This window comes from Harpia harpyja, chromosome 20 (genome assembly GCF_026419915.1).
Source record: "Harpia harpyja isolate bHarHar1 chromosome 20, bHarHar1 primary haplotype, whole genome shotgun sequence".
Classification (NCBI taxonomy): domain Eukaryota; kingdom Metazoa; phylum Chordata; class Aves; order Accipitriformes; family Accipitridae; genus Harpia; species Harpia harpyja.
Window position 1 is genome coordinate 10490806 of NC_068959.1, and position 27318 is coordinate 10518123.

A 27318-nucleotide genomic window follows, 5' to 3' on the forward strand; every position below is an offset into this window, starting at 1 on the left:
GCATGATTAGAAGAGGGAAGAAGAGAAGTAAAACCAGCAAGAACCCATCCTTTTGTAATTTTAAAACGAAAAACACTGACAGCTATAGTCTGCAGGACTGCATAATCTGCAATTCTAGAGACATCAGGAGTAAATCCAATCAATAAGTCCAAAGACAGACCAGGAACTCCTGACCCAGTGCACCAAAGGAAAACTGAAGCCGTCTTTTCTTAACAGATCAGGACATGGATTAGAGGGCAGAACTTTGATTCTCTCCCGCACAAGGCTGTTGCTGTGCTCTCAAGGAAGCCAGCAGCCAGCCAAGAGCGCACAGTGCTGCAGCAGTAGAGAACAGCTGCTGGAACCACACAGGAGCTGGCATTTGCTTCAGAAGACAATTCTTCCACCTCTTTTTTCTCCCCATGCATTTAGCTTTACCTATGGATTTTGTGCTAGTGATGGATGCCAAGGTAACAGCCCTGGAAACAGAGTCCTTTTGTACCTGCACAGCTGTGCTAGGTTACTGTCTGGCCTCTGCTCAGAGCTAAACATCATCCCTTCCTATTCAACCCAAACCCCACTGACCAGCCCATCAGCTGAGACCTCTCCGGGTGACTGCTGCCTTTGTACAGCCACTGGGAACCAGAACGAGGTGCCCCGTAAGCCAGACCCCCAGCAGGCAGCCAGGATTCTGCCCCACATTATGTGCTGCTCCAAGTCCAGGAAGCCCGTGGTCCTGCAAAGAGTCCTGGTGCAAACAACACAGGCATCACAGACTGTTATGGCTAATAAAGCCTGGTCTCTACAGGGAAAATACTAGAATAACTGGCAATATAAAACCCAAATTATTGTGATTTTGTCCCAAAACCATTGCTCTGCTTAGAGCCATTATTGTAGACCAAAATCCCCTTTATTCCAGGCTAGTTTTCTTACAGGGGGATTGTTCTGAACAAGCCAAAACAGCAGAGTAGCAATTCCAAAATAACTACCCTTACAAACATCCCCAAGGAGACCAGTCTGGAAGCAGAGTGGAGAGGCCAGCCTTGAACTCCGTCCTGCTGAAAGCCAACAGCAAAGGAAAGAATAAATTCCCTCACACTGCTGAAGAATTCAAAGCCTTTTCCTGATCACAGTCAGGATTCCCCCGGATCAATGGATATACTCACAGTCCAGCCACACCAGGGACCCAATTACCACAGGGCCAAAGACATTCTTGCTAAAAGGCATACTAAAAATGCAGCTCCATTTTGTAGCACAGATAAGACCTTTATCAGTGTTGAGGATGGGAGAGGAACTGTGATAATTTGCAATTTGCCTGAGCTGAACGCTTCACATTAGTAGCTCATTTGTGCCTGTAGAGAGAACTCCCCACCAAAATTAAGCACCAAGCAGTATCAGCTGCTACTCTGGCTCCTATTATCTTGACAGGACCCATGTCATATCCCCAAAGATCTAGTATAACAGGAACCTTGTATTTTAAAACTATATCAACTCTGCATTAAGATTACATGGTGAAACTTCCTCCTGCTAGAGGAATGCAGAAGTTACAGTTCTTGTACTAGCTCTGATTTGCTCAAATTGCTTAAACATCATAGATTTAGGTTGCATTTAATAACCCAGTATGTAACTGAAAATTATATATTCACAACCTGAAAAGTTAATCTTATTACAAGCTACTACTTTGATATTACCTGACATTGTGCTAACACAGACTTTACATTTCAAGCAGCAGCTAAAACATAACTTATTGAATATGTTGATAACCAACCGGTGTATTTGTTCACTTAAGCTCCACAAAGGTTGGCTATGGAAAACTGATACAGAGAAGACTGCAAAGAGGATTAATATGGGCATTCTGACTGTGCTTCTATGCCTCACTCTTCACATGAAGGAGAAAAATCCAAACTCCCAGATCGATAGCTATCATTTTGCAATTTTAGAGGAACAAGAGGGAAACTTTTCTGCAATCCCTTGCAGCTGAACAAGCCATTTTTGCAAATACAAATGTCAGACTCATTGCAGAGTGCAGGCTGTACTTGGAGTGGTACAGAACATTCTCCCTTCTCGAGAGCCCTGAAGGACGCGTGGCTCAGGAGTCTGCCATTTTCTACCACTGGAAGATTCTCTGCAGGTCCTCAACAAAACACACAACATGTCTTATGAGTACTGCTTGAAACATCCAGCGCTAGATCCTGGGGTAATATTCACACACTTTCCAAGGGACTAATAATGTGATTAATTACAAAGTTGATCAGAGAGAAGATGTCTCGGTGCTGGAAACACAGGAGCCTCTGATAACACTCTCCTGCCCAGCTTGGAGATAGAACAAGGCAGAGCGAACAAACCTTCCTACATGCCACGCCACGCACCAAAACCCCGAGGGGGACAAGACTGCAGCACCTGATCACAAGTAACAGGAAAAGGCTATGAGCACAAAGAGCAAACACACAGAAGCAGCACTTGGCAGACCTGGACTGTCCTCCTCTCCCACGATGCCGTTGCAGTACATGGCATGCAGCTCGATCTCCGTAGCTGGAAAGCCTTGATCACACAACGGGCACGACACATGGTCAGCAGCTGTAGGACTGCGCTCAGACACAGTCCTGCCAGCATCTTCATCTCCACCAGCCTAAGGAAGAAGAAGAAAAAATTAGCCAGACAGTTAATTGTGCCGTTTCTCTTTTTTTGCTAGGTGCAGAGCTCTGTGCTGTCTGGTAGCTACTCACCCTCCCACAGACTCAGTTTTTCTTGGAAAGTTTTATTCTCCCTTCATCACATACTGGTCAGAAATAACATCACTGGCTGAGTAAACTGTGCAGCACTAATAACTAATTCTTCTTCCAAAGGCAACATGTCCTTCTGAATCATGGTGAAACCTCCCTGCACAGCCATGCACACCATTTGAGGCAAACATCACCTGTACTACCACGGAAAAATGGCGAAGCTTCCATTAATCAAGAAAGCTCAGAAGCGAAACTGATGGAAAATTCATGGGGCAAAGCAAGAGTTCAACACCTGACTTGTGCTCATCAGTTTCTGGACATGATCCACGCTACACAGGCGGCACTGTCTGGGAACACAGCTTCCCCCAGGATGAAAGGAGGCTGCTGTGCTCTTAGGGAGTCTGGAGAGATCACTGGGAAGCTCCTCCTCTCTAGAGGAGGTGGCTGAAGCAGTCATCAGAGGGGACACAGATCAAGGAGAGAGGCAATACCATTAAAAATCCATGTCACACAAAATTACTAGCAGTGGCTTTTCGCCAGGGCAAAATGTCACAGCCCATGTTTGTTCTCCGGGTGCCATTAACACTTACTGATACTCTCTTTTTGCATTGGTTACACAGCTGCAAAGGTGCGCCACTACCCACCCGCGGAGATACAGCCTGCTCCCTACGCTACTGATGTTCCCAAGACACAGCAGACTGCTGCCATCTCACTCAACTAGATCTCCGCCTAGTCAGGCTTGCTACAAGATTTCTCCACATTTAAGAAAGAACCTTTCCCTCCCTGCAATGATTAAAAAAAGGTATTTAAATATTAACCATGTAGAAGAAACCTATAGGAAAATAACATAGGAGAGTTTTCTGTTCTTAGGGCTAAGCAGTGACATGTAGACAGTATGCAGCAAAGCTGCTGTCTGCTTCCTTCCAATGGTATAATTTCAGGGAAGCAGTAATTGGGGTCAGCCAAGATGCTCAGTGCAACTGGAGTGCTTTGTCGTATTACTCACTTTATTACTTGCTTTTCCAAATGAGGGTCTGATCCTGATTTTTACATCCTAAAGGGAAGGAGGGTGCTTTGTTGACTCAGAGGAGCTCTGCCAAAAAATTGCAGGACTGGGCCTTAAACTGAGAATCCGACTCACAAAATGCATTTCTCCCAGACACCCGCTGAAAGGCTATGGCACCGATCCCCAGGAACACCTCTCTCATTTCCAGGGAGGCTCTCTGCCCTGGATTTCTGCGGAGGAGTTGCCACAAGAGTTCCTCCAGCCGAACATAGGCTGTTGAAGTACATCACTTACAGCATTAGCACTCGTACCCCGCTCTCACATCTCAGTGTCACTACATCTTGTGAAGTCCTCACTGTGGGGCGTCACATAGAGGAGCCGTAAAAAACAAGATGTGTCAAATATGAATGATCAGATCAACCCGCATTATCCTAGTCAGACAACACACATAAAAAATATGATGGGAAAAGCAGCAGGCACTGCTCCTTCTAGCTACCATTTTTAAAGCAATCTTAGATCACCGATTCTGCACACCCTGCCCGCCTACATTCAGTGGTAAATTACTAATTTTAAATGGAAATGCAACATTTTGTAACAAAAGACACCACAGTCCCAAAACTGCTTGTATAAAATCTTGCTGTAACAGTCTAGAAAACCTCAGCTGCAGAACCAATCACCCCTGTCAGAGGCAGAGACTGTTGCCTCTCCTCTTTAGCAGAGGAAACTGCCTACAAGACATAGTACTTGCAGCCAACAGCCAGCCAAGAGCAATGCTAGAGGCTGAGCTCAACAATAAGACTCCTGTGTCCTGGCTCAGCATCTGCTAGGAAGAAGTCAGTCCCAGCAGTCTACACTCACTTCATGCTAACTGCTGATGCACATGGAAGCTGTTTCTGCTGTCTTCCTGGAGGGCTGGAGGCTCTGGACCGGTACCTGCTGCCAACGATAATCTTGTCAAATAATCCCTAGGAAGCCCCACTGCACTGCTTCCAAACACTGTGCTGATCACCTTGTGCCATCTAGCAAAGGTGTGAGACCCAGGGCACCCTCTGCAAAGCACAAGGGACAAGACAGTGTCCTGGCCACGGCCAAATGGGTCATGAACATGCTTTGGTGGCTGCGGCTACCTGGCTCAGCACAGGACTGCCGCCTCTCCCTGCTGCAGTCTCTAATTGTCTGAGCAGTGCTTTGAGATACCTGCAGAATGAAAGGCACACGAGAGCAGAAGCTGGTTTATTAAGAGGCCTGTGACAATGAGACACTGGAGCTGCAGACGCACTGTACAAGCTGCAGACTCCCAGAATGAGCTTTCCACAAATGAATCCTCTTGTCAAGAGCTGTACGATTCTGCATTCATGTACCCTGCCAGAGGAGTACTTGGCAACCCCTTTGATATCGCTCTCTAAATTAATAGACAAAGGGAGTTTTATCAGAAGCAGGAACTGAAGTCAGATGTCGGTACAGCGACAGCTGCAAAGCAATTGCTGCACAGGTGTGACAACATGGGGAAAGGAGCCACACAACAGCGCACATCTGCATCAGGATGTAAGAGGATGGCCCTGCCACTGACTCACTGTTGCTATTAACTGTTACTGCACAGAAATCAAGATTCCTGGGCTCGGGTCACTCTGCTTGGACTGCAAACCACCACCAGCCCTCAACGCTCCAAAGTAATCTTTATCCCAGCCCAGTCTCTGGGTGAACCTCTCCTCTCAGCCTCTTGGAGATTGTCTGTGGAGAACAAACACCAAAGTTCAGAGGACTGTAACAGGGAAAAGCATGTCACAACACGAGTGACTGAGGTTTACCAGGACTCCCATCACAGCTCCTGGGGTCCTTCTGCATCGCTGACCATCACAGCACTAAACCTCTGAGCGTGGGCAAGCAACAGAGCTGCTGTCCACACTGATGACATCCTCCAGCACAGCAGTGTGCATGGTAGAAAAGAACAAGCTGGAATTGATAAAAACTCTCCAGCTACAGGACCAAAAGGCTCAGAAGCAGCTGCACGCAGCCCCCAGCCAAAAGGGACTGGAGTTATGACACAGTGAAGAAAAGTGAAGAGGGAAGTGTTTGTGAGGATCCCAACAGCAGAAGCCCAAGCTCCCAGCTACCCAAAGGCAAACACTAGCACAGCCCAGCTGAACCAAGGTCTAGACGGCAGGACTGGAAACAGGACCCTTCCCCAACTCCAGGCTCTTTTACCTGCATAGGTGCATCTCTGCTGCCCAAGCAGAGCTCTTCTCTCTCCACCTCAATAGTTTCCAGTGGACTCGGCTGGGTCTCTACAGAAAAACACCACCATGTCAGTGCAGGTTTGCAGCCCCTAAACTATCTCCTCACTTGATATAACATAGCTCATTTCTTAACAGTGTTTTCACAGCTTCAAAACATTTTTTAGATTTGCCACAAATGTTATCAGACAACGTGCAACAACACAGCCAGATGAGAGGTTAAAAGTCACAGCACAGTGGTGTGAGGACAAAGCCACCGCAGCTTTGCGGCTTCATGGGGAGTGAGACTAGACACAGGGAAAGCACGTGGGACGCCTGCTGGGATAGAGACAAAGCAAGAATAGAGCTCTCCCTTGCATTGAGACAAACGGAGCTCCCGTTTTGAGGTCTGCCTCGCAGTCGCACCTTCTTCAGATCTCCACGTCTTCCTTAGCAACAAAATATGCCTCCAAGCACCACCATTACCTCTCTCTCTCTACAGCTGCTCATGAACAGGAGTGGTCTCTTCATTAATTTTCTCACTTAAAACTCTGGACTAGAAAATCTCAAACATGGTAGGAGAGACCAAGGAAGAAAAACTCAGTTGTCCCAAACATGTTTAATTAATGTAAGACAAAAATTATTTCAGCTCTCATGCTTTACACATATCTCAAAACTGAAAAATCTGAAAACTTCTTGATTGCATTGAAGAGACCACTCCTGACACCTTGTTTTGAGTGATCGCTCCATATTGATGTACATCCTAGTGTCTCTTCAGCAGCAAGTCCCCAGCAATCTCTGGTCACAGAACTGTCTTAGAGGAAATGGGTCCAAAACCAGGGAATCAAACTAAATTACCTGGAAAATTTCAGCCCTGACAAACACAGCTGGGAAAGAAATCTTATTTTGTTCAAATAACTTGAAAATTCTCTTTTTTTCTCTGAAATTTGTAAGTGTGCAACTTTCGGTGCAAAATTCAGAACATTCTCAAGTGCCTCTTACCTGGGCAAACAGAGATCTCTTCTTCAGCAGAGTTTTCTGTGGCAGTGTCTGGGCTCCTTTTACTGCCAAGTGGGGTCAACATGGAGATGCTGTTCAAAATATAAATATAACATAAATATCCAATCCAGTAGGTGACAGCCACACCCACCTGCCTCACGCAGTTCAGAACAGCAGGCGATGCCATAATTTCCAAGCAGTCAATATCTGATAGCCAGAAATGACCAGGACAACAGTGAAATATGGGTGTAAAATGCTGTCCTAAGCAAAAACCCCAAAGGAAACATTTTTTCTTCTAGAAGCCCTTGACAAAAAGCCTCGACGGGTCACTATCTCATGTCAGGGGAGCAAAAATACCTGCTCACAACTGTGGTACTCTCTTGATCCTTTCTACTCTTATAAGATTTGGGAGTTGTGCAGGTACCAGCACCATGCTTCCTTCTGTCTGAGGAAGGAAATCCTCAGAGAGGAAAGACACAGACTTGCTTTATCCTGCATTACCCTCTCCCTCCTCACACTGCTAATTTTCTTCCTTATCGCTGTGCACAGCAGCCAGAAGCAGCACGGATGCAACACAAGGCAAGGCTTCCCTGCAGCAAAGTCCTAACAGCATTAGCACAGCGGTTCCTCTGAGCAGCACCAGGTACTGCTCCTCTCGTTTTGACCTTTGGATTCCTCCTTTTTTTTTCCTCCCCCACACTGCACAGTGTCTTTCCCAAACAGGCAGGCATTGCCGAGTAAGTCTGGCACCCATGCTGACACGCTCCGCACTTTGCGTGGCTTTCTGATTAGTCTGATCAAGTATGCAAGAACACACTTTAAAAACATGAATCCTCATACTGACAAATAGAAGATTTATTAAGCTCAACCACAGGCCTTAGAGAGGCGAGAACAGCCACTGTTGATTTATGATAAATAACAAAATTCTGATAGGAAATCACAAGTGGCTTTTCTCTCTAAATAAAGCATCTCAAAGCATTTGTTATGAATCCAGGCTGAGCGTGTTTTACTCTGTGTCCAACATCAGGGCTCACTTCAAAAAAACTCACACAAAACAACTTGCTATGACATTTATAAAATGGGCTAATCAATTTGAAGTCAAACCACATTTCTTGCTACACCAACTGTCTCCCAGTAACAAAGCCTATAATCATTTATTAAAACCCCAATCTAACGTGCTCCGCACAAAGCATAAAGCAACCGGGCAGAGCGGCCCACAGAAAGCAAAGGAGCCTCTTCTCACTGCTGCCACTTCCTAAACTGCTTCACTACCTCCAGACAGCTCAGAGCTGTGTTTTCCTATTAAGCGCGGCTGAGGCCAGCCGGCCAGGGTGCCTGAGCCTTACCCGAGAGGACTGCACTTGGCAAACTACCAGGAGCCAGATGGCAACACTTAATGTGCACAAAACTGCGAAGACCGCAGCCATTTCTTGCCTTGCTGCAGATGTGCCAGCTGCTCAAGGAGGTACCACAGCACCCAGGTGCATCCCGGCCCCTAGGTGGGCAGCCAGGAGCTCCTGGGCAGCTTGGGGAATGTCCCAAACTAACCCCATGAGCTACACCAAGCAAAAGAGGTCCCCCTCTTTTCATATCAGCCCTGGCCTCTTCTGCCTTAAGCAGGCGGGAGGCCAGCTCTGCAGAGTGCACACCTCGGTGCCTTCTATGCAAGCACACAAGCTCAGACCTCAGCTGTCACAGGCTCATCAGCCTCAGCAGCAACAGCAGCCGCAGGTTCCTCCTGCTCCCCAAGGCGAGCTTTAAGCTTGTTAGCAAGGTGCAAGCAAGAGGGATTTTTTCATACTCTGCATATTGATATTAACTGCTCAGGCCAAATGCTGCTAGATCAGAAGAAAGTTGGCAGTTTTGTTCCAAAGCAGGTTTAAATTATAAAACCCAGCAAATTAAAAACATGACATTATCTGGCCTCTCTTGTAACTTGCTCCTTGAATCCTCTCCCATTTGCCCTTCTTCTCCCACAGCCTTTGCTGCAGAATTGCACCCACAGGAAGGAGAAGAAAAAAAAAAGGAAAAGAGGAGTAAGCTTAAATCTGAAGAAAATCATGTTGACTTGTCCCACACCTGTCATCTGCTGAAGTGGCTTTTCTGGAGCACTGCACTCTATCTTTGGCTGATAGGCAGTGCCGTCTGGCTTCCCCCCTCCCTTCTTTCCTCTTCAGCAGTAAGGCAAGAACATAAAAATACACACAGAAATCCAGTAAACCCTCCACCATGCTGCCTATGCGCCTTCCCAGACAGACCACGTGATGGAATCGCTATAACTCACCTTCAGCTCACCTACCCATCTCCACAGCTTTACTGCACCATGTCGCATTAGCTTCAGAGGGCAAGGATCAAGTCCTCCTACTTGTACAAGGATGCACCTTGCACGTTTTATAAAGCAACTCAGCTCTTCTCCCCATTTGTGTCCCACCTCTCTCCCACGCTGCTCCAAAGCCATGTATTTCCAGGAATACCTAACAGCAGCAACTGCAGACAGCCTTTCCAGCAAGCCCTGCTGCCAGGCCCTGCAGCGAGCCCTGGTGAAACTGCACCCCAAAATACTCCAGGGGGAGTGGAAGAGCCCACATCACCAGAGTGAGCCCATGAGCCCCACACTCTGAAACCACCCTACTCACCTCTGTGCAACTTGCATGGGTTCCCCATCTTCATGCACATCCTCTGCAGGCAGCACCTGGGAGGCCTGGAAAGGAAAATTCTGGTATTATATAAAACAATGTACACAGCTAACCGGGATCTGCTGGGTCATCAGATTCTGTCCATGACATTGCACCCAGTCTGTTACGTATTTTTTTCTGAAAATGGCTAAGTATCCATCCTGAACTAGCCAGCTTTTTCCCCTCCATCACTCCTTTTGGTAAGGTGTTTCAGCAGCTCCCTGCAATAATGCCTGGCAGCACTTTTTGTTACCTTGCTGGACTGTCCATGCCCACTCATTCATGCCAACCTTGTCCACCACCTTCCACAGCCTCTGCCTGTTCCTAGCATCTACCCTGATGTACTTGTAGGCAGCAACCATAGCTCTTCTCCGTCTCCATTTGCGCTGAGCTAAACAACCCAAGGATTTTAGTGTCCCCTTGCACTTCCTCAAGCTCCCCAGCAGCCCTCATCTACTCCAGTTTAAAATCTATTTGCCTGAGCCAGGATGACCTGATCAAATGGTACAGCTGATGTTTGACCACGAGCAATACTGTTCTGAAATTCCTTACAGATAAGATGTGTTGCATTTTTCTTGACTGGGAAATCAGCTGTCCCATCAAAGAGAGGGAACAGATTAACCTGCACAATCTACAGCTGGTAAATCTGTGTGCATTTTATCCCATTTTTCATTTAGCTCTACGACTCCACTTATTCTTTCCTTTAAAATTTGTTCAAAAGCCTTATGCACTGCCAAGGTCAGGCTAACATGCCAGTCATTACCCAGATCCCTTTCTTCTTCTTCAGCCTACACGTTACACTTGCCATTCTCTAATCAGGTGGAATTACAATGGTTTATTAACAGTCCTTGCTGTCAGGCCTGCGATTTCTCATGCTAGTTCTCAAAGAAATCCAAGGGGTTTTCCTGCCCCTTCCTTGAGTCTATTAAACTCTCCGAGTTTGATTTCTACCATAGCTTTCAACTTCAGTCAGCTCCACTCCTGGACGGCTGATGTACTTCCCCAGCAAGCCCCAAAACAAAGCCTCCAGTCAGATTTCCCTAAAGTGACTCCAACCCCCAAATATTCTGTTTCATCTACACTGTTCTTTATTTCTTCACAGACTAACTCATCACTAACATAAAATACCACACCTCCTCCTTTGTTTTTATTTCTCTTTTTCCTGAGCTGTGCATATCTCAGCAATGACTCTGCCCTAGTCATGAATACTGGGCCATGTTTCTGTTTTTCCTAGTACATATGTTTTAAGGTATGGCACTAATTCAGGTCACCAGACTCCAACTCTCCAGAATTGGGTCTTTTCCCTCTGAATCTTTTAAAGACCAAGAGTCGCCTAACCTTATTTGAAAGGCTATAAAAGAATTGATTCTATTAGCACTGAAGTTCGTTAGCGCAGGTTCACAGGCTATGAGATCTCCTGACAACCACGATTTGCTCTGTGCAAACATTCCTTGGCTGCGGGTGGCAGTTGCAGCAGTTGGCCACTGCCAGGGTGGAAGGTCTCTGCCCACTCCAGGTGAGGGTTTCAAACCATGGGTACAGGCAGGCTCCCTCAAGCACATAATTTGCACCTTCATTTCACTGGTACAACACACAGCACAAGGCTTTTTCAAGGACAGGTTTGAGTCCCCATGGATGGTTTCTAGCCTCAGCACAGCCCAAAATCTCCCACCAGCAAAGCAGCCCTGGTGGCACTGGGGAAGGCCCAGGGCAGTACAGGCAGCAGGGGTCTCCAAGCAATGCAGCACACCAGCGACACAACTGCTCTGGGCCCCTCCTTTGTCACTGCTGGTGGAATTGTATTTGATAGAAGGAAAAAAATGGAAACAAGGCACAAGCAAACATCAAACATATCGATCTTGCAAGTAAGTCACCTGCACTGGCCTCAGTGTGTGACTGCACAGAGAGGTGAGAAAAGGGAGCAACCTCTCAAGCTGGGTGTGATAAGGCAGATGGAAGGGCATGTAGAAATTATTCTCTCTCAAATAAATAAAAGATTGGCAAATTTTGGGCTAGGGTTGAAATTTTAAAGTCTGCTCCCCCTCTCCCTTCCTTATTTTTTCACCTTAAAAGTATCAGAAAGACTACATCTACATACATACTATGGCTCTTACAGAGCTGTTGTGGTCAGGTTGAGTACATTACAAGTTCCCACTCAGCACCACTAAAACCTCTTTTCTCCCCAAGACTTAATTAGGTATTAGCATTAAACGGATAATATAAAAAAAATACCCCACAATTTTCAGTACTGATTAAAAGTTCACACCCTTCCCAGCTGCTGTAGCTTTCCAAGGGCTTTAGCGTACACCTCCATAGACCTGCAGTCACCCCAATCTTCCAGATTAATGACACCTCCATTTCCAAAGGAAAAGACACAGAAGAAAAAAAGCAGTTTGCCTTAAGAACCTTTCAGGTCTTTTGTATCTATCCTAAAGAAATGAAAAAGGGCACAAGTCCATTTCTTTCCTCTGCAGGTCACCTCTAAGGCTTGTTTAAATCTGTATCTGCTAAAACCAAGCCAAAGCACTGTCATGAAAAGTCACATTTCAGTACAGGCTGCTCTGCTCTTTTTCTGCAACCAGAAAATGCAGACATGACATTTTTCCTAAGCGTTCAATATTACAAGACAGAATATAAATATCACAAAACAAGTTAAGTATCTTTCTAACACCAGGGTAAATGATCAAATACACTTGAAAACAGGAACAACAGAGCAGAGGCTTCAGTCATAGAGAAGATAAAGTTATACAATGATCCGGGAGTGAAGTCATTATGAAAAATGAAGGTTGGAAAAGGCTGACACAAACCTAAAATACAGCAGTAATAAATACTTCATCTGACTAGCAATCTGTTTAAACTTAGCAGTGACAGAAAGCTGCCTTCCGCTCCAACAAGAGAGCCCTGACGGAGACAGAGGCTGACACCTAGCGTCTAGCAGACCCAACAAGCAAGCTGGAGAGAAGGTGCCCAACCACCAGAACAGGGACGATGAGCACGGCTGTGATGACAGATCACCCCAGGCAGGCAGAAGACGCCTGCGAGCATGCTGAACCTCTCCTGGCCACAACCACAGGACCACAAGCACTTGCAAGGGTGAAGCACGTACGGACGCAAACAAGCATGTAGGTGCAAAAAGGAAAGGCTGCACTGCAAGGACAAAAGCCACATTTCTGTCTACGAAGGAAAATGCAGAGCTCCACACACAGCCATGGGTTTATAAGCTGGCTTGCCACAGCTGGCGGTGGTCAGCATCATCTCTGTGCTCACTACCCTGACACACTGGCAGGCTACACCCTTTTGAGAAGGACAAGTCAGCTGGAAGTCTTTATCTCAGTGGTGCATTAATGGACGACTGCCAGGCTGTTTGATGGCCCCTACCATTTGTGAGCTGGGTATCGGCCTGTATGCTTTTCCTGTCCCTTTCACAATAAGCTGTGTGGCTAGGGGAGGAAGTCCCTGAATTTAAGAGGAGCATTAAACAGCAGTGCCTGCTTTGCAGAAGGGACTGAACCCTAAATGGACAGAAGAGCAGGACTGCTCAACCTCTGCTCAGTGGCAAAGCTCTTACCTGGCAGTAGCTGGTGGTCGGTTCATCATCAGAAGTGGAGTTCTTCTCTTCTTCCATGCTGTGCCCTGGACTCTCTGCCTCCCTCCTCTTTGAAGGGAGGAGCCAGGTGATGCTCTCGGACTCCTTCTGCCCATCTGGGTCTCCATCTTCTGTATCATCAGCAACCCCATTCTCCCTGCTTATCTGCTCTCCTTTCCCAAGCTCATTTTGGCTCAAGGAAGAACTGGGCACAACTGGGTTTCCAAACTCCTTCTTATGCAATAGCTGCCTCTGAGCCTGCTTCAGGCTCTTCTGGTAAACCTCCAGCTGACACAAGATGACTTTGGTGTACTGGTTGGGGTCCACCCCTTTGGGGCAAAAGGGGATGCCCCAGTAATAATGCACTGTGTCTCTCGCCGCCTCCTGCTTGTGCTTCTCCTCCTCTGCATTCAGTATGCAAAGCTCAGGGGTGCTGTCGGGCACCTCGTTCTGCTCTGCTTGCCCTGCAGAAACACAGACTTTGGCGGTGTGCCTGGGCTGTGAGGTGTGTTTGGTTCCTGCACCTCCACCACTCCTCCTGGGGCTGCCACACTGTTCCGCGGTCCAGCTCTTCCAGAGCATGGCTGAGCTCCCGGTACCAGCTTCTCCCACAGAATGGCCAGTGCAGGGCAGGGGCTGCTCTTTTGGTTCATGGCTTGTTGTTTCAGAAGAGCTGGAGGGGCTTGAGAACAGTCTCCGAGGTGTCAGTCGCCAGGAGTCTGAAGTCACCCTGCCAAAGGTGGGACTCAAAGAGATGAAGTCCTCTCCAAGAGTGCTGGGTAACATGTTACTAGAATCACTTTTTGCTGGTGAGGAAGGCTTTTCACTTGACCTTGTCACAGGCTGGCCCTTCCCCGGAGACACGATTATGCTAGATACTAGTGAGCTTTCAACGATTTCCTGGCTTAACCTCCTCAACACTACCAGGGGGCTCCGGGCGACATCCATCTGTCCATTCCCATCAGCTCTGGCGCTCTGTGAGTCAGAGCTGCACTTGGAGCGAGGGGTGTCAGGGCAAAGTGCCAGACCTCTCAGGATGTCAGAGCCTTCTTTCTCGGCAGGCTGGCTTTGGCCTCGCGCACCCAGTACTTCTGCAGACAACTGAGGGGTTGCATCAGAGGAGTCTGAGGGCTGACAGCTCTGAAAAACAAAAGGTTGATTCTCCAAGAGGTGTGTTCTCTATCCACTGAGCATACCAAGGGCTCCCCCAGCACACTGGCAGCTGTCACCTGGACTGCAGGACACCCCCTGCCCTGACCAGAACTGTGTACCCCAACATAGGGGACAGCGGAGGTTAGAATTCATACACCCCTCCCACTAGGAATGGTACAAAACAACTACTCTGCGACTGCTGTAGTTCCAGCTCGCGCTGGAAATAGCTAGGCCCACAGTAAAACCTTATTTTGTGCAGTATGGCAAAGCAAGGACAGAAAGCAATGTTGCTGAAGAACCCTAGTAAGCCTCTTCACAGAAGCACACTTACATTAAGGCTCTCAGCAATGGCCTTCCTCAAGAGCTCCTCCTCTTCCTCTTCCTGACAGTTCACTTGTCTGGCTTCTTGCTCACTCATTTTCAGGGCCAGTGCAAACTGTTCCTCTTCAGTCATCTCTACAGCAGAAGAAAAAGGACAATGTCAAGTCACAGCTGCAGGTGTATGTGAACACCCAATGTATATCCAACATGTTGGGAGAAACGTCCAAGGATCCCACCTCCCCAGGAGGAACGCAGAGCAAAACATCTAAACCTCAGCTTTCCTGAAAAGGTGTCACCAAAACCAGAGCAGGCAACACTAAATGAAAAAGGTAACCCAAGTCAGGAACTTCAGTTAGGTTTTCTACAGCAATCTAAACTCTGACTCCCTAGGTATATTAACTGCAACAGGACATTTTATTTGCCCTCATCAAACACCACACTCTACAGCTGCAGAAAGCACATTCAAGGAGAGAGGAAAAGGATGGACTTCCAAAGTGTGCTCATTTTTACATCGGATAGGCTCAGCAGCGAGGCAGAATAAAGAACACATCTTCTTTAATACACGTTTTTAGTAGCCAAATAGCACATCTCACTGTCTTCTGCCACACAGATACCTGCAATACCACAGGAGACCTACCCGAGAGAAAAAGAGCTACATGTTGTTCCCCCGGAGCTGCAGGTGGAAAGCTCTATGGAGGATAATGTTACTTGCTCGGTGGTATTATGGAGGATCTTTCACATGTATGCATCCCCCTTCTGCTCACATCACCGCTCCACTGCATCACTAAGTCAGTCACGCATGGGAAACAGGTTTCCTACAGTTGTAACTGCTACTTCAGCAGAAAATTTCTTCCTGAAATATTCCTCACTCAGAGCAAACCAGAAGCCGAGACTGGCTATTTAGAAAGAAAGCAGTTAGTTACTTTGGAAAACGCTTATTTACTTAGATTCAATCCAACACTTTCACTATGCTTAAAATGTACAATGCCTGCAGAATGGAGTGCAGCTTGGAAAACAACTCAACAGCACTCTCAGGAGCTGAAAAATACATCTTCTCACTCGAAACAAATTGACAGATTTCCTTCAAAACCCGCTCCCTCCTTCAGGCAGAATCCTGTACGCGCCATCTCATGCATGAACCGAAAGGCTTGCTCTCTGATGGGCTAGAAGAGCTTTAAGAGATGCAATTTGAACAGGAAGGTCGCCCAAGCACAAAACATGCCTTCACTGCAGCCAGTTTTGGAGACAGACGTTTCCCTAGATAAAGATGCATTCAGAAGCTGCAGGCTCCCATTTTCTAACCCATCCTCGTCCTACCAGCTGCCACCAAAATACAGCAGTGCAGTCTCCCTTGAAGCAGCCTGGGATTGCACTGGTCTTAGCACAGTCCGTGCATCACGGCACTACTGCATTGAGGTGCATCCACACAGCAGCAGGCTTGGCTTTGCTTTGCCCTTCCCCCAGCTCGTTGCTAATGGCAGGCTGGTTCTTCCCCCACCCAAGCAGGATTTGAAGCATTTTTGGACTGTTCTGATTACCAGCCATAGATTCCTTTACATGTCCTACTAAATCAGCACTTAGCTTTAGGTTGGGGTTTTTTTGTTTGTTTGTTTTTTAATTTCTTTAAAAATTAAGAAAGAGGTTGAAGTGAAGGCAGACTGCAGTGCACTCAGGGCTCGTGGGGATCTTTTGTCCTTGTACAAAGTCACTCTATGATGTTACAGCCAGGAGGGACCAGGAAAAAAATAATGCATCTTTTAATGAAAAGCACACAACAGTCCAGTGTATGAAGAAGGCTCCCGTCCCCAAGAACAGCAATAATACGCAGCATTTCCACAATACAAACACCTCCCAATCATTCAGTAAGTGTGTGCTGATTTGTTTCCCTGCCCAAACCATCACAGCAATCAGGCCAGATCCTGCAAACTCCGACATGTGCAAGAACACCGGTGCACGTGATCAATGCCCCACAACACAAGACTTTCCACGTGCTTAAATTAAAACGGGGGCCTGAGTGTTCACCAGTTCAGGCTATCAACATCCATGAAGCTTAATAAAAAGAAACATTTTTTTGGCGAGTTACTACTGTACATTTTGTTTTCTTCTCCCTCCCTGGCACAGCAATTTCCCCTCTGGGGACAGGGAATGTGCCAGACAAATGCTGCCTCTGGCAAAGAAACCAGCGACAAACAAGATGCACTTAGTGCACGTTCCAGTTGAGTAGGTGCTCTGGAGACAGGGAAATCTCGAGTTTAAATCCACCTGGCATTACAGTGGAGAGAGCAAAGAGCAGTTCTGCTCATGCCTTCCAGGAGACTTGACCTGCTTTAAGCTGAGCGGTCCGGAGCTGTCAGTATTTTGTGCTCCACATCCGATCACTTCTCAGCACCGTGCGTTTTATTAAACTTGATGTTGATTGCACCAGTCATAATTTACGATGATTAGAAATCCAGAGTGTTGCGTTAGCCCCCTACCGATGTGTGCAAACAGACCTCTGGAGCACTCCGGGAGCAAACACCAAGCATGCAGCAGAGGTGAGCCATGCTCCCAGAACATGCCAGCGGGGCAGGGACTCCCACAGCCTTTGGGGGGAATGACCCCTCTCTGTCTGGACAGACACGCTCCATCACTCTCAGCTCAAACACATCACATGCCTCACAGGAGCCCATTCTCACTGATGGGTGGGGAAGCGCCAGCACCTCCGGCTGGGAATTCTGCGTCTCACACTCTAAAATCCACTTGCCACACGTCCATCCCAAAGCAGCACGAAATCCCAGTGCCTCTCTGGGGACCAGGGCATCCAAGAAACCCACAGATGGGAAGGAGGGGTCAGGGAGAAACTGTTTTTAAGACATTGCAGCCCTAAACAAATTAAACCATTTCAGAGCCTTTTTAAATGCTAATACGGCAATTTGCCAAGCGATTTATGTTCGGTTTTGACATTTGCAAAGTGAATTAGATGCAAAACCCCACTAGTTGTAGTTCTAACACTTACTAATAAGAGATTTACTCAAAAATAATGGAAATGGGGATCTCAGTATTTTCACATATCCAAAGTGCAATTACAGTAAAAACGTTCAAATATGTGTTAAAGCACTGACTTCCTCCAGAAAAAGAGAGACAGACTTCTTTAGGTTTTGTATTTCCATTTATCCTGTCAGGATGAAACGTCACAGATATATTTTAGTTATGGCTTTAGGTTAAAACGAATAAAACCACAACAAAGCAAAAATGGGAGGATACGCTTTATAACCAGAGCCTGCAAATATCTGAAATTTTCCAGTTTTGAGGAGAAAGAACTCACTCTACCCAGAAGCACCGAATCTTTACAAAAGACCAATTTGCCTCACAATTCAAAGAATTTATTTAAAGACACTGAGAAAAATAATTACTACTTCAAATCTTAATTTGCCTAAAAGCAAACACCAAAAGTCTAATTATAGCTTCCCATTAATGAGAGAACAGACCCATCACACGTGCTTAAACAAGCGACCGCTCTCTGACCAAGAAGCACCAGGCACCCCCAAACTCCTGCACTTCGAGGAGGCAGACATGCACACTAACAAAAAAAGGCAGCTTTTGCCCCAGGAAAATAAAAACTATTATCAAGAATTCAACATCTAGAAATGCAGCAAAACTCCTCCATTAAGGCTAGAGAGCCGGCCCTGTCTCCCACAGATTTTCTGGCGCACTCCGAAGACCTTTCGCACGGCACCAGCTCCTAAAATCCAGTGCACTCAATGATGCAATGAGGACATCCAACTTCAGCAACTCCCTGTTCTTAGCACCATATGTTTGGTCACATTTTAACTGCATCTCCAAGGGGGGGGGTCAGCTTTTATTTGGTGTTGTTTCTTTTGGGAGAAAAAGAAGAAAAAGAGGACTCTTCCCCCATCTCTGACTTTGCTATCTTACTTGTTTGACACAAGACAGGCACAGTGGGTTTCAACTCCCACAAAGAGCCAGGCTGTTTCATGCTATGGCCTTAGGCCTCTATTAAAAACAATTTAATTCACACAAGCCCTTGGAGGACTGACAAAGCCCAACTGCTGCTGCTTGCAGAGCACTGGTGTGCTCCATTTTGTTCAGTGATTGCTTTGGGTTTTGCAGGAGACAACATCTCTCCCATTTTAAAATGTTCTGAATTTAACATGCTAGATGGACTGCTGCCTTGCAGAGCGCAAGAACATGAGCGTGGATCCGCTGGGGCAGAGCAATAGTCCACCCGCCTGGCTGCTGTAACAAGTGGCGCTGTACAGGGAGTACAGGCAAGCCTGGCCATGCTCAGTGGTCCCTTCTGCTTGTATATCCCCAGCATCCAGAAATGCTGTTTGCAGAATATGAGTGGGAACATCCCAGCCTGTTCCTTTTAGCATCTGTTTATAGACCTACTGTCCATGAATGCATTTAATCCCTTATTAAAGCTGCTCATACTGACCCCTCCACAACCTCCTGTGACAAAAACTTCCAGGAGTTCACTACATGCTGTGTGAAGCATTATTTTCCTTCACCCATTTTAAATGTACCCATCTCCTGCTATTTCCACCAACTGCACCCTGGCTGAAGGAGCTGGCAAACAACAGCTCTGTGTTCAGCTGAGGCACTGCCTTCCTGATAATGAACTTTGATCCCACCTTCCTCTCCTAACAGAGCAGCCCCAGGCTTTCCAGTCGCTCCTCGTAAGGCAGCTGCTCCCTCCCCTTCATGGCTTGGGTTGCCCTTCTCCAGATGTCCCCTAACTCGACTGTGCCCTTGAGATGCGGAGACCAGAACTGCACACAGCGCTGTTGATGCGGGTGCACCAACACTTTATATAACAGCAAAATGACGTAAAAGAAATATCTTGTTCTTAACACCCTTCCTTATGATACCCAGCGATGCTGGCTTCTCCGGCTGCTCCCGTGCTACGAGCCGATGATTTCAGATAACTGTCAGCTGCAACTCAGATCTTTCTCGAGCTGCAACTGCCAGGTCAGAGCATCATGATGTTTCAGGGAAAGACAGCAGCAGAGGGGCCTGAACGGGAAAGCAGTTTGTGACTGACAGTGCTTTCAGATCAGCTTCAACCAATTTTGGAACCCAGTGAGGTACTGACACCCTCGCACACTTGTTTTGGAAGTGCACCAGTCTGCGCACATGCTGCCTTGGGAGAAAACAAGTGATAGTGTGCCTATTCAGAAAGGCAAATTTTACCCCTGAGAAGGGTCTTCTCCAAGAGCTGTGCATCCCCAGCCACATCACAGCCTTTCTGCAAGGGAAATAATATTTAACACAAACAGCAGAAGCTGCTCAGCACCTGTCTACTTCCCCAGCCCCACACTCGAGACCTACGTGCAATTTTTCTTTTAGCAGCAAACTTCGTTCTATCCAGCTGCTGTTTTGTTCTCTTCTTTTGCAATCCACTCTCCTCCTTTGACTCCTGCTGTAATGGAAAAAAATATGGTGAGTACGTACAATATGCAAGAAATACTACCAGCCCCCCCCCCCCGCCACTACTCAGACACAAACACTGGTTCAAGAAGAAGCCTCTATTTGTGTGAAATTTGAATTTCAAACGTAATTCAATCACATTCTGTAACTATTAAAAGCTGTGTGATAAGCATAACGAGCAAAAAGAGTTACAGACTGACATAAACAGAGAAGTAGGAGAGACAATAGACTTCATGCCAGTCACCACCATGCACTGCACCTGCTGCCCATGCTTTTAGAGAGAATTTGTTTGGCCTTGCTAAAACATCAGTATTTGTAAGCACTCAAAACAGAAAAACAAAACCTTTTCATAACTGAACATTGCTCACCTGTAAGCCAGGACTGTTTCCTGTCGTGCAGCTTCTAGTACTCTGCCCAGACAATTTCAGGTGACAAAACTAGAATCCTAGCCATTTTTGGGGACCCATGCTAATGCACCCCAAAGGCAGGAGAGCCAGATGTATTTATTCCTTGTGCTATTCTCTCACTGTAATGCCACAAGTGTTTCATTTTTGAAGCTTGAATACTTCAGAAATGTGTTGTCTCAAGGCCTCCCGGAATAACGCCCACAAGAACAACCTAAGTGCATCTTGCTTTAAGCACACGGACTGCAACAAGAATGGTCACAGGCTTAATTGGCACACATTTATGCAAGTTGCCGTCCTAACAGCTTAAGCAAGGGCATACACATTACCGAAGGCTGGCACTGGACCCCTTCCAATTTGTCTCTCTAAATCAGGTAGGATTAGAATCAAACCCAGTGTTTCAGGCAGAGACCCACGCCTGGCCAGGACAGGGCTTCACACGGCTCCGTCTGCAGCTGCAGTTGTTTTTGCTGTCCGTGAGACTCATGGCTAACTGGCCACATGCTTGTGCCTCATACCACCTCCTGTGCCAGGAGGGGGGCTTCGAGGTGGGGCATGTGGCTTGGGCTAGTTTAATGCAAATGGATACACAGATTATTTTCAAGTGTAATCAATTTCTGCTGTCCATTGCCTATGTTTCTGAACCTGTGAAGTTCTTTGGACTGCACCTCTATGCCGAGTTTTGTTTAAGACATCTCCAGCTTTAGTGTTATCTGCAGATTTTATTAATGTATATACACCACTTGCTCCCTCTTACAGATCATTAATGAGGATGAGGCCTCTTGGCCTCAGCTTTACATCTCCCCCAAATGAGCCTCTCCTGTTCATCACCAGCTTTTGCTGACAGTCTTTTAGCAGGATTTCAATCCAGGAATGTTACTATCTAGACCAAATTGAATTATTTACCCAACTAAGATTTTGCAAGACATACTATTAAGTGGTTTCCTGAAACCCTAATACATTACAGCTTTTACGTGCCCTAATACCTACACCATTCCTCACTTCCACTGATTTGAGAATCAGCTCACAAGAAGGCAGCAATCATGCTCAGCAAGTCCACACACACACTCATGCTCACACCTAAGGTTTTTTTCCTTTGACCGATTCCTTCTCTTCCCTGCCCAGCCTGGTTTTGGTACACCATTTCTAAGATCTGCTGCTGTGTCTCCAAAAGGCTGCTTCACAGCCAGATTCTCTCCTCTTGCTGGAAGATGGGATGCCTAGCTCATGCTCAGCAGGTAAAACCCTCTTTCTTCCGGGGCCCTGGTACATCACCCGTCTCCACAGTTGTCCATAAACCACTGGTTCTCCTACTATGAATTGCCCTGCCTGGGTCTGCAGCAGCAGCCCCATGTGGACCTTGCGGGCAGCTCACACCTAAGGGAGTAGGGAATGGTCTGTGGGATCGCACCAGGATCACACTAGGATTATATGCTGGAGGAGGTTAAGCACAAGCTCTCCCCCTCTCCCCTAAAGCCCCGTCTAACGTTGCTAAACCTACTCCAGCTTAAGACAGGGGCAATTTAATCCTAGCAGGCTCTGTAAATCCCCAGCTCTTCTCTCTAGACATCAATCTTCCCCTCATCACTCTTGCACTTGCCAGAAGGTCAACCCTGACACTCTCATGTGCAGCTCTCTTCCAGGGCATGGATGTGATTTATGAGCACACCAAACTTTCCATGGCTGCCAGTGTCTGCTCTGTGCACAGACACACACGTTTACAACATGCACCACAGGACAAGACGGGGCTCAAACACCTCCAGGGCTTTGGAGGGGAACAGCATGCCTGGTGCTGGGCGGGCTGCCCAGTTTCACCACGCAGCCGAGTATGTGCCTTGGTTCCCCGTGCCAGGTCCTGAAGAATCTCGACATTTACAACAGTGGCAGGAGCAAAATTATTGCAGGACACGTGTTGTACGAACCTCATACATTTGAGAAAGATGTTTAAATTGCTTAGCAGCATTCTACCAAACAGCCACAGTACACCAAACCACTGAAGCAAATCCAATTAATCCTGATGGGCCAAAATATACACACACATCTCAATTCCAAGAATTCTTAAATCTTCTTTATTTTTAAACCCAGAAAATAAAACATACCTTTTAATTAGGATTTATGGCTGTTTGTACCTCTGCTGGGAGAAAGCCCCGCAGGCCCTGGAGTGCTCTGCATAAATGCAGGCATGGATGGTAGAAACAGAAGGGGCCAAGAAAATTCAGAGAAGACAACAGGGCTTGCTCTCTCTGACCCAACCTTTTAATGCTCATCTGTCTACAAGGATAATAGGAACTCAGGGGGCCACTGAACCAACTGCCTTTCTAATAAGATCACTAGTCCAAAAATAATCTTAATCAATTAAAATATTCCCAAACTGCGGCCAATACTCTTAGTTACAAGGTCATCTCCAACACACAACTTCCAGAGGAAACTAATTATTATAGCGGAGGCGAGGTGGGAACTGTGCACCTCTGCTCAGTGCCAGCCTGGATAGCATCTCTCCTCCTTTGCCGTCAATTTAAAGCATAATGGCCAGAAGGAATCCAAATTCTCTTCCTGTGTGTCAGGCTCTGCAGTTTAATTTATGATGCTCTCTTATGAGCAATTTCACTGTCAGCATTGTACACAGATCAAGAAAAAGACAGGTTTCCAAAGTTCCCTACACATTTAGTGGAAGGCAGCCACTATTCTTCTTCCTTGTTTTTTTAACCTGCTTGGTTTCACCAGACAGCAGGAAATCAAGTTCCCATTTTAAAAATGCTTTTACACATACTTAAGAGAACCTGACTCTGCCAGCAGAAACAGATACAGCTCTACTCACTTCTAAAAGCCCGTAAATGGAAGCCAGTAGCCAGCCTCCCACATCCTGCTCCCTCGAATCCACATCATAAACCACAGAAATCAGCTTCTACTGACTCAGGGAAGGAAAGGCTACAGAAGAATGTCTCCACAGCTCACAGTGCAGACTGCAAAGTCAAAAGGTCTGGGTAATTTTACTGCTCAACAGCAGTTGGGACAATCTAACAATAGGGCACAGCCAAACACCACACGTCCTGCATGGGAAATACGCAGATGAAAACCAGACTAATTTATTTTTAAAAGCCAATTAGATGTTGGACGTGCCACGTTTGACTCTAGCCAAGGCTGCTGCTGAAATTAGTATCACCCCCTACTTTATTAGTGTCTGACTTCAGTTCAGAATCTGTTTCAGCTCTGCTCTGTCTTTCAGCTCATTAGAACAAACCTGCTGGAAGTGGAGACTTGAACAACGAGACACGACGAGGCTTGTGCCAGACGTGTAGTTCCTGACACACGGGAGGGAGGCCTCTGTAGAAAAAAGGGCTTTTACCAGGCTGTAAGGAGCCTGGATTCAGACCAATCTGATTTCTGAGGAGTGAGCGCAGCAGAGCCATGGAGCCTCCTCGAGAGCACACTCACGCTGCATTTGCCTGTGGGAATTGGAGGCACTGGTCCCTCGGTACCACAGCAGAGCCCGTGGGGACAGCAGGGTGCTGCAGCAATACTCCCACATGGCTCTGCTTCGCTCAGATGGTCAGCGGTGTGAGGTGGGCACTGCCATCCTAGCTGTGACGCTTCCAGCACCATCTTCTCCACAGCAAGATGTCCCTCAGGCCATGCCTGGTCCCAAAACAAAGTGCCCACTGCCACAGTTGATGGAGAACAGGACAAGGTGGTGGCCAGGTATTCCAGCTGGTGCCCAAACACACTTCCCTCTTTCTACAAAAGACAACACCTGATCTGGAACATCAATGCATGCTGCTATTTACCCAGACTGCAACTATCTCCAAACACAGGAATACTCAGGCAAACGGATGTTCCACGCCAGAGGAAAGACAGGCCGTGGAAGCCATGCAGAAATAGATGGCACCATCACCCTGGAGTCTTGTCATGTTTCCCAAGGGCTGGCAGAGCTGACAAATCTGGCAGAAAGAGCCTATGAGATTTCATGCAGACTCTGTGAGTGGAGGCAGGTACTCTCAAAGCTCCCAAAGGATCTACCCAGGAAAAATGGACCCTTCTGAAAGGTCCCACAGCAGATCAGCAGCATTTTGGGATCAACTGCACTGAAGGCTGCAGATCAGTCAAACAGGTTAGCACAGCTGCTGGGCCTCTGGCTATGCTCAATGCTCATGCTTGCCCAGGCCTCCTGCTGGGTGACGATCATCTTTCAGAAGTGGCTTCAGAAAATCCTGGGGGTCAAAGAGTCTTTATCAGCCCAACTCAGGCAGGAGGCTCATGAGACAGACCAGGAATTGCTATGCTTGGAGAGAGCATTGTTGGGCACTATTTGAAATATTGTGTATTTGTGAATGACCACCCATCTTCTGGCATAGGCAACCAATTCCCCACAGGATTTAAAGAGTCAGGGGAGACAGGAACCACTTTGCTCATTCGTCACGTCTGCGTTTTCAGAGACACAGTCTGCACAAAGGTCATCTCCTCTTGTTTCCACAAAGCCAAAGAGACCGTTCTTATTTTGTCTGACCGCTCCCAAAAAAAGAGAAGTGCTCCCCAAATCCAGGATTATATATAGCAGAGATCAGAAAGCCCCATGTCCAGAAAACTTCCTTCTGATGCAGCTCTGCAGATGCCACGGCATAGACATGAGCAAAGAAAGAAAACTTGGCAAAATAACATGGATGAGCTTGATAATCCAGCATGACTGAAAAATTCCTGGGAGAGGCAGTCTGCCAAAGATCATCAAAAGTGAGAAGCTGGAGGCTTTCCAGGTGCAGCTGCTACAAGATCTGCTGGTCTGGAAGCAGAACTAGGGACTTGTTCTACAGATACCTGCCAAGAGACTGCCAAGGAAGAAAGCCATCGAATCAATGATGCCCAAATTGTCCTTGTAGCTTTTGATTCATAAGGAACCATGTCCTAACAGATGCAAGATTAATTGAGAATGTATTGTTCTCTAAAATTGCTATTGATCTGAGCTTCCCACACCTCTTCTTGAACGCATAACAAGGTCTTACTAGAGCAAGAACAACAGTTACAAGGTTCGAAATTGAAATTCAACTTGATGTACACTGAAGAGCTGAGACAGTTACAGAAGCCAGACAGTTATTTTTTTGAGATACCAAGTAAATCACATTTTGGGGTTTGATTTTGCAGAAAACAACACGACAAGAGACTGTGGCACTGGATCTGGAAGCTGATGACTCACAGAAAGAAAGAGACTGAACTGAATAAATCCACTCATTCAACTGACTGAACTGTTGTCACTTAAACAGAACCTAATTGGCTCTTTAACGGCCTCTCTGAGCATATCCTTTTCTGTAATATGACCGATTATGCCATCAGAATTTATTGTTTATAGACAAACTTACAGAACAGTCAGGGAGCCTAACCTTTTTATAGATGTGTTTTAAGAGACGTTTGTTTCCTCTTTTTCAGATACGTGCACATTGAGATGAATAATTGCAGACAATAACAGGTCCTGATCTTTTATGTACTGCAGCAGCTCTTATAGCTGCTGATTTCTTTTTTCCTTATAGGTTTCACAATAAAGGCCAGTGATGCAGCAGACATCTGAAGTTAACTTAGCATATTGCAGAGCTAAGGGTTTAACCCCACTGAACTATTACTGCCATATGTTCCATTTCTTTCAGGGAATTTCCCAATGGGAAAGAACTCAGACAATGTGAAGAAAAAACATCCAATATCATTTGCCCTACAGCTTTTTACTGTTTATTTCTAGTGCTTTTCCCCTCCTCACATGATAATCGCCTTATTGTAGAGAAGCATGCTGCAGATGTGAGAGCAAAAGGAACTTGATTTAAGATCTACAGCTTGAGAGTCAACTGAAAGGCTTTTGAAAATGGTGGAATTACAAAAAACAGCTTAGGATCCCAAATCACCAGCAAGACAGAGCAAAGCCTGAACAGTCATACATAACAAATTGATTCTATTAATTCCCTCTTGTGTACCTCAGTTGAGGACAGATTCTCAGGGCTCTGGGTTTCCCCCAGGCGGGATTTCCTGCACTCATCCCAATGCCAGTGTAACAGAGGCAGACATTTTAATCTTTTAGGGTAAGGCTGATGTTTGTAAGACAACACTAGGGATCAGGATCTGAGCCTTTATGTCTTAGCCAGGCACACCCACACCACAGTTCACCTTTACACCCTATGGAAGTGGGTTAAAAACTCAGGCTTCTGTAATTCAGAATCAGTTTACCAGACACCAGCTGTGTCTGAGCTACTCACAAGCTTGTGTTCTGAATCATTTTCTTATCTATTTGCACATAATACGGAATCATGTTTCTATGGTTTAGCTGGAAATCAATCAAATAAAAATTATGAAAAAAAGATTTGTAAAGGGATTGAGGAAAGGTTACTTTAAATTATGTTTCAAATTCAGTTCTGAGAGGATTTGGTTATCAAATCCCAGACTCATAACTCACCCTCACGAAGCACACCATTCATTTCCTAGTCAAATAGGATTTGATTCATCTCACATGTAAGAAAAGGAACGGCACAATACCCTCTGTGCAAAGCCTGACCCCAGCACATACAGCATGGGATGCTCGGGCACTCTCCTGCAACAGCAGGGCACAGCACAGGCTCTGGACACCACAAGCCGATCACTGACCTCTCCATCGCTGTCAGATATAACAATAAACGCATCCACGAAACTGCGCTTCTTCTTGGCGTTGGCTGGGTTCCTCTTCTCTTCCTCCTCCTCCTCCCCATCCTGACCTCGAGAGTCCAGGCCCTCTGTGGGCTTCTTCTTCCTCGGCATCCTTCACTCTGAAACAGAGGGAAAGATTAAAAGCCATTTGTTTCCTTCTAATTTAGATTTCCCCTAAC

General features: G+C 46.5%; 1 protein-coding gene across 11 annotated transcripts in view; it reads right to left on the reverse strand.

Annotated features, from left to right (window-relative positions):
• UIMC1 (ubiquitin interaction motif containing 1) overlaps positions 1 to 27318 on the reverse strand; it is a 39163-nt gene that overhangs the window by 7520 nt on the left and 4325 nt on the right. For 7 of the 11 annotated variants that reach the window (XR_008239480.1, XR_008239481.1, XM_052816182.1 and 4 more), the window contains 8 exons: positions 27101 to 27258; positions 19986 to 20076; positions 14665 to 14789; positions 13164 to 14321; positions 9557 to 9636; positions 6924 to 7012; positions 5914 to 5993; positions 2449 to 2608 (listed from right to left, as the gene is read on the reverse strand). Coding sequence is in view for 9 of the 11 variants with exons in the window: in XM_052816182.1 (XP_052672142.1) it covers positions 2449 to 2608; positions 5914 to 5993; positions 6924 to 7012; positions 9557 to 9636; positions 13164 to 14321; positions 14665 to 14789; positions 19986 to 20076; positions 27101 to 27250 (1933 nt within the window). In the remaining 2 variants the exon portion in view is untranslated. Of the gene's footprint in view, positions 1 to 2448; positions 2609 to 5913; positions 5994 to 6923; positions 7013 to 9556; positions 9637 to 13163; positions 14322 to 14664; positions 14790 to 15291; positions 16123 to 19985; positions 20077 to 20452; positions 21174 to 27100; positions 27259 to 27318 lie in introns of those variants that run through there. The other 4 variants (XM_052816185.1, XM_052816186.1, XM_052816188.1 and 1 more) reach the window with 4 other exon arrangements.